This window comes from Corylus avellana, chromosome ca7, assembly GCF_901000735.1.
Source record: "Corylus avellana chromosome ca7, CavTom2PMs-1.0".
NCBI lineage: Eukaryota > Viridiplantae > Streptophyta > Magnoliopsida > Fagales > Betulaceae > Corylus > Corylus avellana.
In genome coordinates, this window is record NC_081547.1 from 24,383,066 (window position 1) to 24,401,537 (window position 18,472).

An 18,472-nucleotide genomic window follows, 5' to 3' on the forward strand; every position below is an offset into this window, starting at 1 on the left:
ATGAATTCCGGGTTTGGTTTGATTTGGATAAAGGTTATGCGCGAGATATTAATAGGTGGATTATGTTTGCAATGCAAAAGCGAGTTCAAAGGCTTGAGATTCACTTGTCTGGATTTCGATCATGTGATCCTCGGCGTTCAACGCGTTATACTTTTCCATATCAACTACTTTTACGTCCTCAAACTAGAGGGTGCTTCATCTCTCCCTTTGAAACACTTAGGGGTATACTTCTGCAGCCGCTTAAAATCCATCAAGATCTGTGACACAAACCTTGTTTCTTTTAAGTATGCGGGACCAACGACAAGGTTGCTTGTTAATAATGCTCCACTGCTTGTTGATGTATCTATTTCCCATGGAATGTTTTCTAACTCAATGCTTCGCCAGCTTTCATCATGTTTTTCTCAGCTACAGATTCTTACATTGAGCAAAGCAAATGTGGATGTTAGTGTGTACAATGATGATGTCTTTGTTCTTTCTTTCCATTTATTATGCTGTCATGCAATTTACCCTCGTTATGGTTTTCTCAGGATAAAATAAAGCTTCGATTGTTTACCGGATTGAAGAATCTTAAGAAATTGGTATTAGAAATCAGATCAGAGGATGATGAAAGTCTCCTTCGTTTCACTCCCTTGATAGAGGCATGCTCTTACCTGCAAATCTTTGTGTTGAAGGTACGTGTCTTTTTCGTAATAGTTGATTTTATATTTGTCAAGAATATTTATGATGTTACTACGTCATCAACAGTGTATCTATATTACTTCTCAGTTTTCGACACATTTTTCCTTTATTAGTAGGAGCTTGTGCGGCACATGTACTCAGTTATTACTTAGAGAGAAAATATCATCTATCTAGGCTTCCCCCATTGAATTTCCTTGCATTGGAACAACTTTTCTTGAACAGGAGGGAATAATTACTTGATATGTGTGTGTGTTTTGATCATGTATCCATGCACTTTTACAAATCCCATTAATCATGCTCTTGATTGTTGCGTTGTATGCTTGTTTCAAAGTCGTAACAGGCCAATGATAAGCTTCTTTAGGATTTGTTTGCATTTAGCTTGACCTTTCCACATAACTCATGCTTTCTGTTAGTAGACATAGTTTTAGAATAATGTATTGGTGAAAGATCCTAGATAGTTCTATGAATTTTTCCTATATTCAATTCCAAAGTTTACACTTTCATTTTAATTTGGGATGCTTTCTCATATCTGCAATTTGAGTCTTTATATGGATCAAATATGGGATGGTTCATGATTAGGTTTGCGTTTTACCACTTATGGATGTACATATTATTTAATGGTAGATTTGAAGTGTTTACTGCAAAATTTGTTTCTTAATTGGAAATCAGATTGGGATGATGTTTCAGTTGGTTTGTTATATACTCCTTCCGTTCCTAATTAAAATAGTTTCCATTAGGAAGAAAAAAAAAAGGTCATCTTGATATTTGAACTATAATTCCCCATGTTTGTCAAACACATTGGAAATTGCCCTTGTAGTTGCCTTACATAAATTCTTTCTTAAATTGCATTAAGCTATTTGATTTCTATTTTAGTTGGATTGAGCGCCCTGTAGTTGTGCCTATGAAATTGGTTGAACAATCTGTCTCAGCATTAGAGTGATGTTTAGGCATTTTCAGAGTTGAGTTTCTCTTGTTATCAACTAGTTTGAGGTGATGCTTTTCCTCCACAGGCTTTTTGGTAATCTTTTGGGTCTTAATTTCTTTTGTATTGGCTTAATGTGCACTTGTTTAATCTCTTTGATAAAAATAAAATAAAATTAAATTAAAAAATTAAAAAAATTAAAAAAAATTAATTAATTAATTATTATTATTATTTTTTTAAAAAAAAAACCGTTCAAGCGTTATGGATCATGTTCTTTAATGTTCTTGTGTTTAGCAAACATAGGATAACGATCACCTTTTACTTATTATTCTTTTTTAATCTTTGCAGTTAACATGGGGTTGCCGGACCCCTTTAAAGAGGAAGAAAAGAGTGATAAAAGCGGTCAATTGCCCACATTATTATCTCAAAGTGGTGGAAATAGGTGGATACTATGGCGGTAGCAGTGCTTTTGAGCTTGCCATGTACTTCATTGAGAATGCTACAAAACTTGAAAAAATCATAATTGACCCTCAATACCAATTTCGGTGGCATGAGACACTAGGAATTGTTGAAACTAAGGAAAAACAAGAACAAGAGCAAACTGGAAGGTGTCGTGCTAGGCGGCAGCTTGAGGCAAAAGTACCTCATAGAATCAAGCTGGAAATCCTTTAATCTTAACTCGCTAGTTGTGTGAATGCACATTTCATTTATGATGTAGATCAGAGCCTCATCTGAAAGCTCGTCTGCAGCCCGTCAGGACGGTTGCAAGCCCGAGAGCTTCGTCTGGAGTCCTCGTCCGAAGACCGTCCGGACGCCTATGTTATTTTCCTTTTTATTAGCGTTTTTGTGCGTGGCCGTCTGGACAAACATAAGCTCCGTCCGAACGAGCTCCGTAGAATGGCAGGTTTTTGGTGTTTTGCCCATGGCTGTCCAGACGGCTCTAAGCTACGTACGGACGAGCTCCGTAGAATTTCAATTTCATTTAATATCATATTTTACTGTGTTTCTTTAGGTTTAGAAGTATATACATGCTTTTTAGACCCTATAGCATAGAGCTTTTGATTATTATTTGGTTGTCTTCAATAAGAATACTCAGAGTTGAGTTTTTTTATATTTTTTCTTCAAACCCTAGATAGCATCTAGCGTTCAGAGAAAATTTATTTGATTTGTTGATAGTCTCACGATCTTAGGAATATTTATCCCTTCTACTTGTAAGATTTCTTGCTTATCACGATCCACCGCTGCATCAATTTAAGATGCAAACTATGTATTGATTCTCCCCCTCCCCCTCTCTTTTGGCCATTATTATATGACCCTCAATGTATTTCATATAATGTTATTGAATAACGGTCCATTGAGGCCGTTCATTGATGCACTTAATCTATCTTTGCTTAGAGTGAAAACCAATATAAGCAAAGGAGAAATGCTAGAATATTTACTCTAGTCCTTCTAGCCAACATGGTATTAGTTTTAAAAAGAATTTTTAAACCAAAAAAAACCGGTCTTTATTCAAACTCAGACTCTTATTCAAACTTGACAATTGCGAAATGTCCACCTTGATCGATAACTTTGATCCTATCACGTTCTGTTTAGTGCGATTGCCAAATGTTAGCCATGATGGATAAAGCTCGTCATTGAAATGAAGTATTGTATGCTTTTAGGAGGTCCTTGTGGTTTTGATAATAGATCAAATTAGTTATTTTGTCAGTTGACCGTTAGTTGACCTAACGAAAGTTCACGTAGACCAATCAAATGTTGACACGTGGCACATACTTAAATTTTTTTTATTTCTTTTTTTAAAATTTTTTTAAAAAAATATTTTAAAAAAAAAATTGGGGGTGGCTCTTGCAATTTTTTTTTCTTGTTTTTTTTTTTAAAAAAAAATTAAATAGGTGCCACGTGTCAACATTTGATTGGTCTACGTGGATTTTCGTTAAGTCAACTAATGACAGAAGGATTAATTTGGTCTCCTGTGATAAAAATCAAACCCTAGATGGACAAAAATAAAGCAACGAAACCCCAAGGGGGTGTTTAATATTTTACCCTAAATTTTTTTTATCAATTTTAATTATATATTTCAATAGTAAGTGATTGAGTTCAATCTAATTAGGGGGTAGCATGAGAAATTTCAAAATTTATTTATGGAATTGGATGTCTTGCAATTAGAAGTCATTGTATATTAATGAATTACTTCTTTCCATCTGAATCAATAAATTAAACCTATTAAGGGTTTTAGAACTATCAAAGTATGAATTACTTCTTTCCATCTGAATCAATAAATTAAACCTATTAAGGGTTTTAGAACTATCAAAGTATCATCTTATGAGTTAGAGTTTCTAGATGCACAATGATCATCCATTTTTAATGCGGTATGCATGCTGATTTTTTTTTTTAAAAAAAAAGAGTTGTTTCCAGATAGCATTTAAAAAATCTATTTTGCTTAATTTACATTAATGAAGATAGAGATTATCCAAAAAATAATAATTATTATATAATGCTAAATCTATTCCTGCAAATATGTTTTTAACACTATAAAGTTTTAATTGTGTATATCCAACAATTAACTAGGGAGTGGCTTTAATTAATTATAATGTCACATTTATCCATCTTCAGAGAAAAAAAAAAAAAAACTCTAGTTGATTCAATTAATTTTTTTTTTTTAAATGTCAAATTTTTGAATTATGATATGTATGGTAGTGTTGCCGTGGAAGTTTTAGCTTCCATTTTTTTTTTTGGTAAAATTTGGCTTCCATTTCCAAAAGAAAGACTATAGCCACAAATAAGTCTCGTGGCTTGTGCATTGTAATTAATTGTGATGTCTTATGAATTGTGAACAAATTGAACAATGTCTCATCACTTAAAAAAAAAAAAAAAAAAAAAATCTTAATGACTTTAAGGCATCCCAAACACTCTTCCTTCTTCGTTCTTGCTTCTTTTTGGGCCCTTCCTTCTTTATATTTGAAGTTGAAGACTGAAGTAAGTTTCTCTTTCTTTGTTCTAGAATTTTTTTTCTTCTTCTTTTCTGAGCTTGTTCTTGAAAGACTTGAAGGCTGATTTTCCTTCTTTGTTCAATTGTTCATCTAAGTTTTAATTTACTAAGGACTCTAAAGAGTGAAGATTGAAACAGCAACAACAAATTTCCTGCTCTAACGTCAATAGCTGAAGGATCCTAGGGGTGCCCCTGAATTAGTGGTGGGGGGTTTTGAGGGTGGGCAAGTTAAGGGCAAACAAAAACTATTTTTTTTTTTTTTTTTTTTTTTTGAGGGAAATGATAATCACTTCATTCAAAGAAAATGGAAATTTCGGCCTAAGCCTTACAAAGATAGAGCCATTTGCTCTAAAAAAACAACATCTGAGATACAACTAGGAGACTCCTCCAACCATACTTGAGTTTCAGAACTTCTGATTGCATGTTTAGCTAGACCATGGGCTGCCTGGTTAGCCTCTCTTTTTGCGTGCCTGATCTTCCATCTATTTAGAGACCTCACTACCCATTTAATATCATCAATGATCTGCCCATATCGTCTCCAGCTGTTTTGGGGGGTCACTTATCGCCTTCACCACTTGCAGTGAATCCCTTTCAAGGAGCACGTCATTTATTCCCACCTCCCTGCTGAACTCCACAGCCCGTAAAGCAGCCATAGCCTCAGCTGCGACTGGTTCGTAGAATGCCCCAACAGGTTGGCTTAATGCTGCCATGGTATTTCCTTTTTCATCTCTTATAATAACCCCCACCCCCATTTTTTGCTCCCCTTCTGCTAAAGCAACATCCCAATTAATTTTAAAATAACCCTCCAGTGGGGCTTCCCATTTTTGTTGAATCAGCCGTGATGGACCAGGAGCATCCTCATGTTTCTCACTGATCTTACGATATAACTAGAGATGATCACTGGCCTGCTTTGCTATAAGGCTTGGGCGTGAAAAAGCCTCCCCATGCACCACCTTATTTCGTCGATTCCAAATTCTCTTAGCAACCATAGCAAACAGCTCCATCTCTTCTTTTTGTGCCGTCCCCATCAGATATTCCGCCAGCTCGCAAAAATTGTCACCACCCGATCTACATTTTTGGATCCTCCTACCACTAACCGACCAGACGTCCTGAGATGATGGGCAATCTCAGAGTATATGGTGGGTGGTTTCGATAGCACTGCAGCAGAAAATGCAGATATCATCCTCAACGACTCTCCGTTGTTTAAGATTATCTTTTGTCGGAAGAATTTTGTTGCAATCTCTCCACAGAAACACTTGTGCCGAATGTGGGATCTTCAGACCCCAAATCATCTTCCATATGGCCTGCGTTCTCACCCCCAAAGAGCAGTCTCCCTTCAATCTTTCTTGTCTTTCCTTTTTGAGGTGATACGCACTTTTTACTGAAAATTCTCCTGAATTCGTCGCACGCCAAATCATTTTATCATCATGGTGATAACTACTCAGCGGGACGTTACAGATTGTCGTCGCTTCCTCCTCGCCAAACTGCTGGAAAATGTACTGCCTATTCCATTGAACCGGGTTTTCTTCTATTAAATCAGCTACCATCGCGTCCTTCCCAATGAGAGGACTACACGTCTGTGTGGAGTAAGTTATCGGCAGGGGAATCCATTTATCTCCCCTAATCCGAACTGATGAACCATTACCGATGTGCAAGAATATTCCTTCTTCAAACAGCTCCCTATCCATCAAAATGCTCCTCTAGGCAAATGACGGCTTACTCCCCAATTTTGCTGACAATAACGACCTTGTGGAATAATACTTGGCTTTGATTATCTTCGCTGCCAAGCTGTTGGGGTGTTGCATTAGGCGCCAACATTGCTTCGCTAGGAGGGCCTTGTTAAAGCAAGTGAGATCCCAGAAGCCCATACCTCCCATATTTTTTGCACGGCCCATCCTCTCCCAACTCATCCAATGTATCTTCTTGTCATTCTCCTTGTGACCCCACCAAAATTTTTGCATCAATTTGTTGAGCTTTTCACACAATCCTGATGGAAGCAAAAAAATGCTCAGACTATACGAAGGTATGGCTTGGATCACTGCTTTGATTAAGACCTCCTTTCCCGTCTGAGATAGAAATTTTGTCTTCCAGTCTGTCACCCTCTTTTGCACCTTATCTATCAAGCACTGAAATTCCCGAATTCTTGACTTGCCCACCAACGCCGGAAGCCCCAGATAAGTGTCGAATCTTTGTGAATCAGGGACTCCTACAGCCACCAAAATTCTATCTTTTGTTTCTTGGCTTGTATTTGTGCTGAAAAAGACAGAAGTTTTATCATTATTTAGCCGCTGCCCCGACGCTTCCTCATAAACCCCCAAAACTCCCTTGAAGCAATTCCATTCTTGTTCTGTAGCCTTACAAAAAAGAAGACTATCGTCAGGAAAAAATAAATGGTTTATCCTCAAGCCTCTTAAGGAGGTTGGGACCCCCTTCAAACGCCCAGACCTTTCTTCAAGAGATAGCAATGTACTTAGGACCTCTGCACATAAAATGAAGAGGTATGGAGATAATGGGTCACCCTGTCTGATCCCCCTGGAGGGTTTAAAGAGCCCTACAGGATGACCATTAATAATCACAGAAAAGGAGACAGTGGTAACACATTTCATTACAAGTTGGACCCATTTGCTCCCGAACCCCAATTTTCTCATCACTTTTTCTAGAAAAAACCACTCCACCCAAACGTAGGCTTTGCTCATATCGAGCTTCACTGCCATATATCCCACCCTCCCATACATTCGAGAATGCATGATGTGGAGAGTTTCATAGGCTGCAAGGATATTGTCAGAAATTAATCGGCCTGGAATAAAAGTCGATTGATTGCTTGAGATGATTAAAGGTAATACATGTTTTAATCGATTGGCCATGACTTTAGCAACTATTTTGTAAACCACATTGCATAAACTAATGGGTCTAAAATCAGCAACTCCCATTGGATTTTTCTTTTTTGGTACAAGCGCAATGTGAGTGTAATTTATTTCTGGATCAAAATGACCAAATTTAAAAAAGTTGCTTACTGCCAGTACTACCTCTTCACCCACCAGGTTCTAGTGATCTTGATAGAAAGCTGCAGGGAATCCGTCTGGACCCGGTGATTTCATGGGTGCCATTTGAGAAAGTGCCTGGCATACTTCCTCCCTCGTCACCTCACTCAGCAAACGGCTGTTCATCTCTGCCGTGACCCTCATTGGCAGCTCTTGGATACATTCATCAATGCCCCGAGGACTCGACGTAGTAAGAATGCCCGTGAAGTGATCCACAAACGCATTTTCACTGGTAAAAGAAGTTTTTGGGAGTCGAGGGGGGGCATGTGCCCCCTCTCGAACCCTGCTGGCTCCGCCAGTGTCAACAGTTAACTAATTTTTAGTGCTTTGTTGTTGGTGGTGATGCACCATGATTTTGAGAAGCCGGAGGTTGAAAGAATTATTATTAGATATAAAATTTGTGCATCATATTATTAGATATAAAATATGTGCTTCCGTGCTTGTACTCATAATCGTATTGGTCTTGTGTGTGTAGAGTTGTTAAGTGAGCGAAGCGTCTCGCGAGCAAGCTCGGGTTCGGTTCGCATAAGTTCGGCTCGAATATTAAATGAAGAGTTACGTGAACACAAATCTTGGCTCAAATATTAAACGAAGCAAGCTCGGCTCGACTCGACTAAGCTCGTGAGCAATCTCGTATAAGGCTCGGCTTGTATATTTTTTATTAAGTAACAAATAACAATATATAATCAACATTACTCATTTACTCAATAATAACAAATATATTATATACCTTTGTTTTTTTTGTTATTTATGCATATGTGTGTATATATATTATTTTTTTGTTATATATATATATATATATATATATATATATATATGATATTATCATTAATCATTTTATCATATGATATAATCATATAGTACAATCGTACAAGTTATTGTGTTATTTAATTAATACATTATAATTATATACTTTATTCTTATAAAACATAAATGATGTATCACATGATCTTAGATCTAAGATAATATTAATATTAATTGTGAGATAATATGATTATAAAATTTAAGTATGAGTGTATGACCATTAGATCATATGAATTTATTACTTAGAGTTTGAGTATTACTATTAGATTAAATGATTAATAATTAAGTAAGTAATGTGTTTCTTATAATTTATACATTATAATCACAATTTACGGTAAGTACAAACTTAACAATTTGAATTTAAATCATATATCATGAATCGTGATAATGAGAACATATAATGTAAGTATATAAGTTATAACAATTAACATTGACCCATTACCCATATAAATTAGATAATGATACAATCATATAACTATATAAGTATATAAATGTTTACATATAAGATACAATATATATTAATATTGATATTATATACTTGACCCGTGTTAAGCATTAACATTTTAACATATTAAATAATATAGTTAATACTATATGTCATATGATAATAGTGATTAGTGTGTGTGAGTGTGTGACATAAAACGTTTTACGTTGTGATTTAAAAAATACTTAATCTAAAATAAGAAGAAAAAAAAATACGCAATTGAAAAAAACACAATTTTTAAAATCGTAATTATTGAAATTGAAATAACAAACTGACCCTAAATAATACTACATAACATAATTTTTATTCCTAATTCCTAAATTTTGAATTTTGAATTTTTTATTCAATTTAATCGTAGCTGAATTTGAATTTGATCTATGGACTATGGTATATAAGTGTAATCGTAGCCGTCCAAAATATAGTGATGATCTAATAGCCGTTGGATGATATTAATAGATCACAACTATCAATGACTTACTAAGAAGTATGTATACGGTGTAACAGAGACACCGTAAACTTGCCTTGTTTGATCTAATCTGAGGAGTAATATTAAATGTTGAAAATGTATATATAATCAATGGATCATTATTGAACAAGCACACCAGATCTAAGTAGAAACAGCTACATGGGATAAACTTTTGGTAAAACGAATCAAACCGTTAATATTTAAAATTTAATTATTTTTCCAAATCCTTGCAAATTGGAAAGCCCAAATTTAACCTAAATCTATCAATCAGATCTCTCCGTTATCTCGACTCTCCTTTCACAGTCTCCACCATCCTGCTCGCCTCCTATCTCTGTTGCCGCTTCTACCACTCCCCCAGTGCCCCCAACAACAACCACCACCACCACCGCAGCAACCACACACCTCAACGCCTGGCTGAAGCTGAACGGCTCGTGCTCGGTTTCCAGGAACTTGCCGTTGCCAACCCCGCTGTCCACGCCGCTCTCGGAGGTCGTTTCACTCTCGCAGTACGCCGCAGATCGGAGGCTGAGGGGGTGATAAGATTTGTGGGTTTTTCTTTTCTTTTTGGGTTATTTTTTTCTCCGTTTCTTCTTGGGTGGTGGGTGGTTTGGGGTTTTGCCGTTTGATGTGTTTGTTTGGTTGCCCAGAAAAATGTGTAAATATTTTTGGATGTGTTTGTTTGGCTGATCCTTTCTCCCCATAATTATCTGCTGTTGGTTTTGATATCCAATCTGTTTAGAACTTATATAACCTTATTTAATTTTAATTTGTAATAAAATATTACAAATTTTGGTTTTGTATAACGATGCTCATTTACAAATCTTGTGCGGCATTGCTTGCTAAAGACGGCTAATTATTTTTCTCTTAATTTTCTGGGTTAATATTGAGCTTTTGGGTATTGATTTTTGGGTTTTGTTTTTCGGGTTCATCTTGAGCTTTTGGGTTTTGTTGTATATTTTTCTCTTTATCTTCTGGGTTGAGCTCTTAGGTATTGATTTTTGGGTCTTTTTTTGTATATTCTTCTCTTAATCTTCTGTGTTAATCTTGAGCTTTTTGGTTTTTTTGGATTTTTTTTTTAATCTTCTGTGTTAATCTTGAGCTTTTGGGTATTGAATTGATGTTGTGTTCTCTGGGCTTCTTCAAGTCTTCAGTTAGGCTGAATTATAGGATGTTTGTGTTTTTCTTGAGCTTTTGGGTATTATTTTTGGGTTTTTTTGGATATTTTTATCTTGATTTTTTGGGTTAATATTGAGCTTTTGGGTTTTGTTTTGGGTTAATCTGGAGCTTTTCGGTTTTGATTTTTGGTCCATCAGACCTATTTTTCAAATCTACCTGACTTCCATTTATGATTCGCCCATTATCAGATGTCTGAATCATGTCATGTCCAGTATCATTCTCATCAGAACAAAAGATCTGTCCTTCACTTGTATCCTGATGATGATTGGATGGATACGAGATGAGTTTCATTCGACATTAACAACAGAGTTTGAGAATCTGTGGCAATTGAATACAGTGGAGCTTGTTCCAAGAACTGATAACTGCTCTGTTCCTCTGGACTCAACTTAGCCGCTATGTTTGGCAAGGGATCGGGCAACCACTGTTCCAACTACAGTGCCATCTAATGTGAACAGTGTCAAAAATTGACTTTGAATTTTTTTTTTTTTTTTAAGAAAAATATTTTTAAAAGTGGACGTCAGCGGCCTTAACCACCTCTACTAAAATGGAAGTAATGGACCACTTATTTTTTTACTGGCGGGTGGTCGGAGCCAGCTCTGACATCTCAGGGTGGCTGTGGTTTGACTTTAATGGGCTGGCGGGGTGGTCCCCACCCCTTTGGCCAAAAAAGAAAAAAAGAAAAATGGGGACTGGTGTATTTGGTGGCTTGACCACCCCAAGCGGCCGTGTGCTTCTGGGCCACTCCATACGGGCCGCGGTGGGTGGACCACCCTTGGCATGAACTTCACCCCCCAGACGCCAGGGTCGAGACTTCTTGGCTGTAACAAGTGGTCCTGGGCCGCACCCCAAGCATTGTGGGCATATCAGGAAACTACCCCATTGCTTTTTTTTAAAAAAAAATATTTTGCTTTAAAAAAAAAAAAAATTAAGATAAAAAATTAATTTCTGCTGCCACGTGTCATATGGCACTGTAGTTGGAACAGTGCCGTTCCAGCTACAGTACCGGCCCGGTTTCTTGCCAAACATAGCTAGCAGGACCTAGCACTCTATTTTCCTGGATTATATCACGAACAATCTCCCGTACGGTGTAGAAAGACCCACCAACTTCCTTGTGCGTGAGATTAAGTGATGGGAAATTTCCGCTGTTTGACTTTTGATACCTCCAAGAACTTGTTAGCCTATAGAATTTCAATTGTAGCCATCAAACAACTCGTCCCAAAACGAACGAAAAAGAAAATTACTACGTGCCCATATGTAGAAAATCACACGGTAAGCAAAAGGAATTGCACGTTTAGCTTACAACTAATCCTTCTAAAAGACAAAATGTATGATCTGTTGAACCAAATATACACTTACAGAACAAAACAACCAATTATAGACCAATATAATAAGCAATTTTTTTAGTTCTTTATGCTATAAATTCACATTATGAATGCCTTGTAATTAACTTATAATGAATTTCGTCACCGCAATTAGGTCGAAAATGTTCTTTGTCTTAAATGGCTCCTCACTCTATAAATAAGCGTGGAAAGCAGAGTCACAGGTTCAATCCCTTAAAGGGTGCATGAGTTGCATTTGCCTATCAATAAAAAATGAAGTCTTTTAGTTAATTATGAAATTAGTTATTACTAGAAACAATGCATATGTTTAACAGTTGAGCTACAATGATTGAGCCGAATAACAGTTTATATCATTAGATTCCACTTACTAACAATTAGCCAAAGGATGCTTATGAAAGTCTCTTCAAAGTCGTTCATAATCTGAGAGTTAACAAATGGTATCATTTTGTGTTTATGTATATGGTTTAATGTTAGTTCATTATACTACACAAACCTACCAATCCACTACCAATGTACTTTCTCAAATTTTCAAAATATTCATTTAGCAGGTGGTTAGAGTCAGTCTCTAGCTGGCTTCTATTTTAAAGGGTCAAAGAAATAGCCTAGAACTCAAATTGTCTGCAACTTGTTACATCCTGCTTAATTACAATGTAAGCTACTACAAGAAAACGATGGCAATTAAAAAGCATGCTCATGTTTTTCAGATGAAGCAGTCTCAACTCCCATGAGACTGAAATAGTGTGAGCATGCTCATGCTATTTGTTTTGCGTGAAATTGCATGAGCAGTCTCATGCTATTTGTTTTTCGTGAAATAGCGTGAGCAATCTCAATGGATCGGATGAACCTTTTTTTAAAAAATAATAATAATATTATAAATAATAAATAGTGTGAGCCGTAGAGAGAGGAAGAGCAGAAAAATGGAGGGAAAAACTGAAAAATATCAGAGGGTGAGGAAGAGAGAGAGAGAGGAGGAGGAGGAGTTGAGGATTTCTCTGTCAAATGATCCACCCCAAGCGAGAGGACTCAAATTACTCAGAAAGTATCGGGGTCGATCCGATGAACTTAAAAAATGTTTAGAGAATGATGGTGAGACAAATAAGAACAAGGTTGATCGTGCCCGGGGTAAGAAACTAACTGCGGCCGAAAGTCTTCTTTCATTCGACGAGTTAGCTGTTACGACAACCTCAGAGATGCAATCTGTGGTGGACCTTTGGAAGTTTTGGAGGGAAAAGAATCTGAAAAAGACTACTAGTGGTAGAAAGAAGATACGAGTGTTGATTATGGCAGAAAGAGATGAAGTTCAGAAGATACTGGATATTGCTGATGAAAATAGTATTGAAGCTCGTATGGAAGATGGGTATGGCTCTTTTTTTTATATATGTGTTAATCTTAAATTATAGATTTGAAGTTATTAGTGTGTCTAATTTATTATGTTTTGTTTGTTTTTTAAATCACAGGTTGAACTAAGCCACATGCGCGCCCACAACTAACGGTGAAGATATGGGAGAAAGAAAAATAAATTGTTTACCTTTTTTTTTTTTTTTTTTTTTCTCCTGTACTTACTTAAATAAATTTACTGTTAGTTGTAATAATTTGCTGTTAGTTGAATATTTTTCATTCAATAAATTTGAACTGTTTCGTTGAATTTTTTTCAATTTTAAGGGTAGATGTTTCATCCCTCAATTTTCTTTGAAGGATCTGGCTTCTATGCGGTAGTGAAAACTACCGCATAAAAGCTGTTATGCAAAACGGCACAGTTTTGCATAACAATCCATGTAAAATTGTGCTGTTTTGCAAACTATCACATACTGCCTTATTTAATAAATAATAAAAGATGCGCGTTTCTCACGCCGTTAAACTCTTTGCAAAGATGAAAAGTGGGAACACAGCTTCACGTACAAGAGAAATCAAGCGTCAGTTTTCAAAACCAAAAGAGCTCAGGCCAGACCTGCAATAGGCTTCGCTGGAGCCGGAGTGCCTTCCATTTTATATCTCCCTCTCTCTCAGTAAGCCGAATCTGATTTTTTGTTTATGATATTTTGGTAGAGGGGTTTAACCTTCTGATGTTTTGATTATGATGTTTGTTGATTTGGGTTTTTTTGGGTTTTTTTATTCTGTATAAACATCTAGGTCGTGATAAACACGATTGTGAGTTCTCTCTATGTATCTTTTCGTTATAAGAGTTTAGTTTAATTTGTTGCCCTTTTTTTTTCTTTTTTTTTTTTTTTTGTTTTTGTTTTATATGTTGATTAAAGGGAATTTTTTTCCATAGTTTTTCTATTCTCTTCTATTCAGGAATTTTCCGTAGTTGAATTTCCTTGTCTATTATTTTGAGCAATTTGAGCTATTTTGGCATCTGGGTGTAGTTGACTTTGAAATGATATATGTATTTTTGTTTTCTTTTTAACGTCGAAGCTGTAATTGGTGTTTGACTGATATTCTGCAATTTTAGCAATTTCGACATCTGGCTTAGTTGATTTTGAAACAATTTAATTTCTTTTTGTGGGGTAATTTGAGTTGGATTGAAGTGATTTTGAAACCTCATTGTGCAAAAAGTTGTAGAATTTTCACTACCGTTATTTTCAGTCAAGGTGATCCCATGGTAGAGGCTTTGAATTGTTGGAATTATTAGATGCTGGATGAGTCTAATCTGATGTAGATGCGTACCATTGATACTTATTGAGATGAGGTACTTTTCAAGACTGTAAGTTGCTCCATGTTGGTTCCTTAACCCCATGATTTTGTTGTGTAGATAGATGCACCTGCGTTTCCAGTAAAGGTTTTTTTGCAGTCAATCTTCATAGTCGTGTTTTTTTTTGGTAGGTGCCGTCCTCCTCTGGAACTTTCCTCTCAATTATTTCCACTGGATCACCAAGAATCAACTGCTACCTGCCTCCATATTTTCTTACTGATGGCTGTATTCTGTCTTTAACAATTGCCTTATTTATTGTTTAAAAAATGCAGCTGCATTTTATACTATTGTATCATTTTGTTGGATCAATGAAAATTTCTTATTTAAATGTTCTCAATTTTTTTTTTTTTTTTTTTTTTTTTTTTTTTTTTAGGCACAAACTGGACATACATAACTCTAAACATAAAATCATTGTAATTTTTGTTGTAGAGCAATAATTGGTCATACATCAAAAGTTACACAAAGAAATGGACATACATCAAAAGTTTCACCATGCTACAATCCATTTTGGCAAACATACATGTTGCAATCTATTCCGAATTACAAAAGCAACTCTACACATTGGCATCAAAGTATTGCACAAAATCAAGTGTATGAGGTACAAGCAATCCATTTTGACCAATCCTGAACAACACCAACTAATTATTAGGGAAGAAATTCCAGAGAGTCGTGTCATGGATATTCGAACTTGTCATTGTATCCTGCAATTTTTCAATTGAAGAAAGAATTATAATAGTTATATTACTAATCAATAATTTTTCACAATTTCTTAAAATAAAATCAACTTAAACAAAATAAAAAATGTGAAAAATTGGTACCGGCTCTGAATGACATAATGACAAAGGATTCGAACTATTAGCTCCATGCATAGTTGAAGTTACACATTGACCCTATTTAAGTTACACATCGATCAGTAAATGAAGCTCATATTAAATAAATAACATGTATAAATGTGAAAAAATAAAATAAAATAAAATAAACCTGTGAGACTCATACTTGTAAATGCTGATTTGCTTGCGGGTGATGATTGTTAGTACTTTTCTTCTTCTTTTTTGCCACTTCAATACAACTTTTGTTCCGATGCTTTCCTTTACAACCCTTCTTCTTTTTTATGCCTTTAACACTTATGCTTGCCATCTCATCTAATACATTTTCTTGGGAATTATCAACTTCACAAAGATCGGATTTCCTTCTCACGACATCTTCAATCTTTTTGCTCAACTCAGTATAGTTTTCCAACACCATCTTGTATGCTTCTTCACATTCAACTGCTCGACTAATAAGCTTGACATACAAGGGACACAAAGACTTATATCGATTTGTGACTTCTAATTTGCTATCTATTATTATTTCATGTCCATTGAAGTTTTGTACAATCTCATTCATTGCATCTTACGTCCATCTCTTAAGGATATACTTATCTGAAAGTACCTTGATATTCATAACATCAAGAATTTTTAAAGCATGACAACACAAAATTCCACATCTCTCAAATTTTCTACAACTACATGCAACATTGTTTTCTATAGCATCCCAAATGACTTTACGATCTTTAGGCTTATCACATATTGACACTATATATTCATGAGACGAGTTTCTTTCGATACGCTCCTTAACAAAAGCTCCTTGGAACTCTTCATATTGCTTTTGAAACTTCAAAAACTATTACCAATTCCTTGTAACGCTTATCATTAAGTAATCTTTCAAAATGTGTGAAGAATTTTACAATATCATAATCTGACTGTAAATAATCCTTCAAGTCAGCGTTCAAACTTTCGCTCATTTGTGTTGAAGTCATTCCTGTAGAAAAAGACATCTTGACATATGCTTTAGCCCATTTTTCTCTCACTTGAAATAAACGTTGAAGCCAAGAATTGTCACATGCATTGTGCTTACGAAGTATAGCATCCCAAGCGCTAAGGAGCTCCTCTTCCTCTTCCCAGACTTTGAAACATGCACTGAGATCACTTCTAAACCCATTCTCACCTTTAAATAAATGACCAACATGTTTCAAAGCATTTTGCATTAAATGCTATGTACACAATCGATGGTAAGTATTAGGCATCACCAATGAGATAGCTTTTGCCATTGCTGGATCTTGATCAGTAAAGATAGTATTTGGCTTCTTCCTCGACATTACCTCAAAAAAAGTCTCAAACAACCATCAGAATGACTTTATAGTTTCATCGTATAGAAGTGCAGCCCCAAATATCACAACCTCTCTATGATGATTAAATCCAACAAACATTGCAAGCGGCTGATACTCTTTATTAGTTCTGTATGTCGTATTAAAAGAAACTACATCACCAAATAATGTATAATCAATAATCATCTGTGCATCTGCCCAAAAAATATTGGTTATCTGTTCTTCAACATCCAATTGTATTGCATAATAAAATGAAGAATTCTCGCGCTTTTGCTTTAGAAAGTATCTAAGTATACTCTCTGCCTCACCGTATTTCAACGCTCGTCGTCGTTTGTTGTGAAGGTAATTCTTCTGATCTTGCTTGGTATAACCAAGAACATATTTCCCACCGGCTTGCCTACCCATGAATTCATATGAATCCTTCAATTTTATACCACTATCATCAGCCAAATCAATTTCCAATACTTGTGCTTTTGAGATCCTCCGTTGTGATGGCATCACATGAGCACATTGTGGAACATGAAGAGCATGCTTATGATTGAGCTCAAGACTATGTGTATAATATTTCCCCTTTTCTTTATCAAGTCGAACTGTCACATGTGCCGGGCAACCTGTCCTTGTTTCAGCTCGCTCATATGTTTTTGGACCATCTCTCTCCAATTCGTCTCGAAACCCCTCTTTACAACATGCAAAATTTCTTGAAGTCACCACGCCGTCTACCTTTCTTTTGTTACTCCAATCTTTGCGAATACTAAATCCATAATTTCGTCCATACTCATTATAAATGTCATATGCCTCTTGTTCAGTACCAAACTCAATGCCAAGCTTTGACGTATAGTCAATAACCACGCTTTGATCATTGTTCTTATTTGTCTCATCCGTGTAACTATTCAAAAGATAAATTAAAATGTGTAAGAATCTTGAAGTCTTGTTGTTTTGAGCTAAGAATAGAAAGCTTGCTTGCATTAATAGGTAATGAAAAAAAATAATTAGTAACTTTAACCCATAGACTCACTTATAGTAATTGAACAAAATACTATTACCTGTAATATATACTTAGCACGTTATTCTAAAGTTTGTATAAAATATAACTTGTAATCATAACTTATAAAATATAACAGATTCATCTAAGATGTTTAATAAACAAACAACAATGCTTTGACATAGTTTTAGACAATAAAAAACAAGATGATTAATAAATAAACAACAATGCTTTGACAATAAATAATACACAATACAAAATCATACTTGTCAGCTTTTTGCTTGGTAGGTGGAAAGAGAATGTCTAAACAATCCAAACTCAATGCCATTTTTTGCTTCTATTCACCTTGCATATACAGATTCAGTACTTTTGCAAATCTTCAAAGATCATTTATGTATTTTGTTCACCGCACTCCCATCTTAGAGTGTTTTGTATTTTGTTCACTACCATATCCATCTGCATTTTGTATTTTGTTCACTAATGTTTGGTTTCTCTGACGCTTGGTTTTTTCTTTTTTTTTTTTTTTTTTTTTTTTGGGTTTAGAAAACTGACGCTTGGTTTCTCTTGTACGTGCAACTGTGTTCCTATTTTCCATCTTTGCAAAGAGTCTAACGGCGTGAGTAACGGGCTTCTTTTATTATTTATTAAATAAGGCACTATGCGGTAGTTTGCAAAACGGCACAGTTTTACATGGATTGTTATGCAAAACTGTGCCGTTTTGCATAACAGCTTTTATGCGGTAGTTTTCACTA

The 18,472-nt window shown here is 35.5% G+C and overlaps 2 protein-coding genes across 2 annotated transcripts; one reads left to right on the forward strand and one right to left on the reverse strand.

The window, feature by feature from the left end:
* LOC132188042 (uncharacterized) lies at nucleotides 1-2,272 on the forward strand. Its single transcript, XM_059602455.1, has 3 exons — nucleotides 1-441; nucleotides 528-671; nucleotides 1,949-2,272. Exons 1-3 carry the CDS (start codon nucleotides 1-3, stop codon nucleotides 2,270-2,272), a joined length of 909 nt encoding a protein of 302 aa, XP_059458438.1.
* A 14,484-nt stretch (nucleotides 2,273-16,756) lies between these two features.
* On the reverse strand, nucleotides 16,757-18,048 carry LOC132188043 (protein FAR1-RELATED SEQUENCE 5-like). The gene is made up of 2 exons (XM_059602456.1): nucleotides 17,987-18,048; nucleotides 16,757-17,624 (listed from the first exon to the last, which is right to left on the reverse strand). Exons 1-2 carry the CDS (start codon nucleotides 18,046-18,048, stop codon nucleotides 16,757-16,759), a joined length of 930 nt encoding a protein of 309 aa, XP_059458439.1.
* Nucleotides 18,049-18,472: the final 424 nt, after the last annotated feature.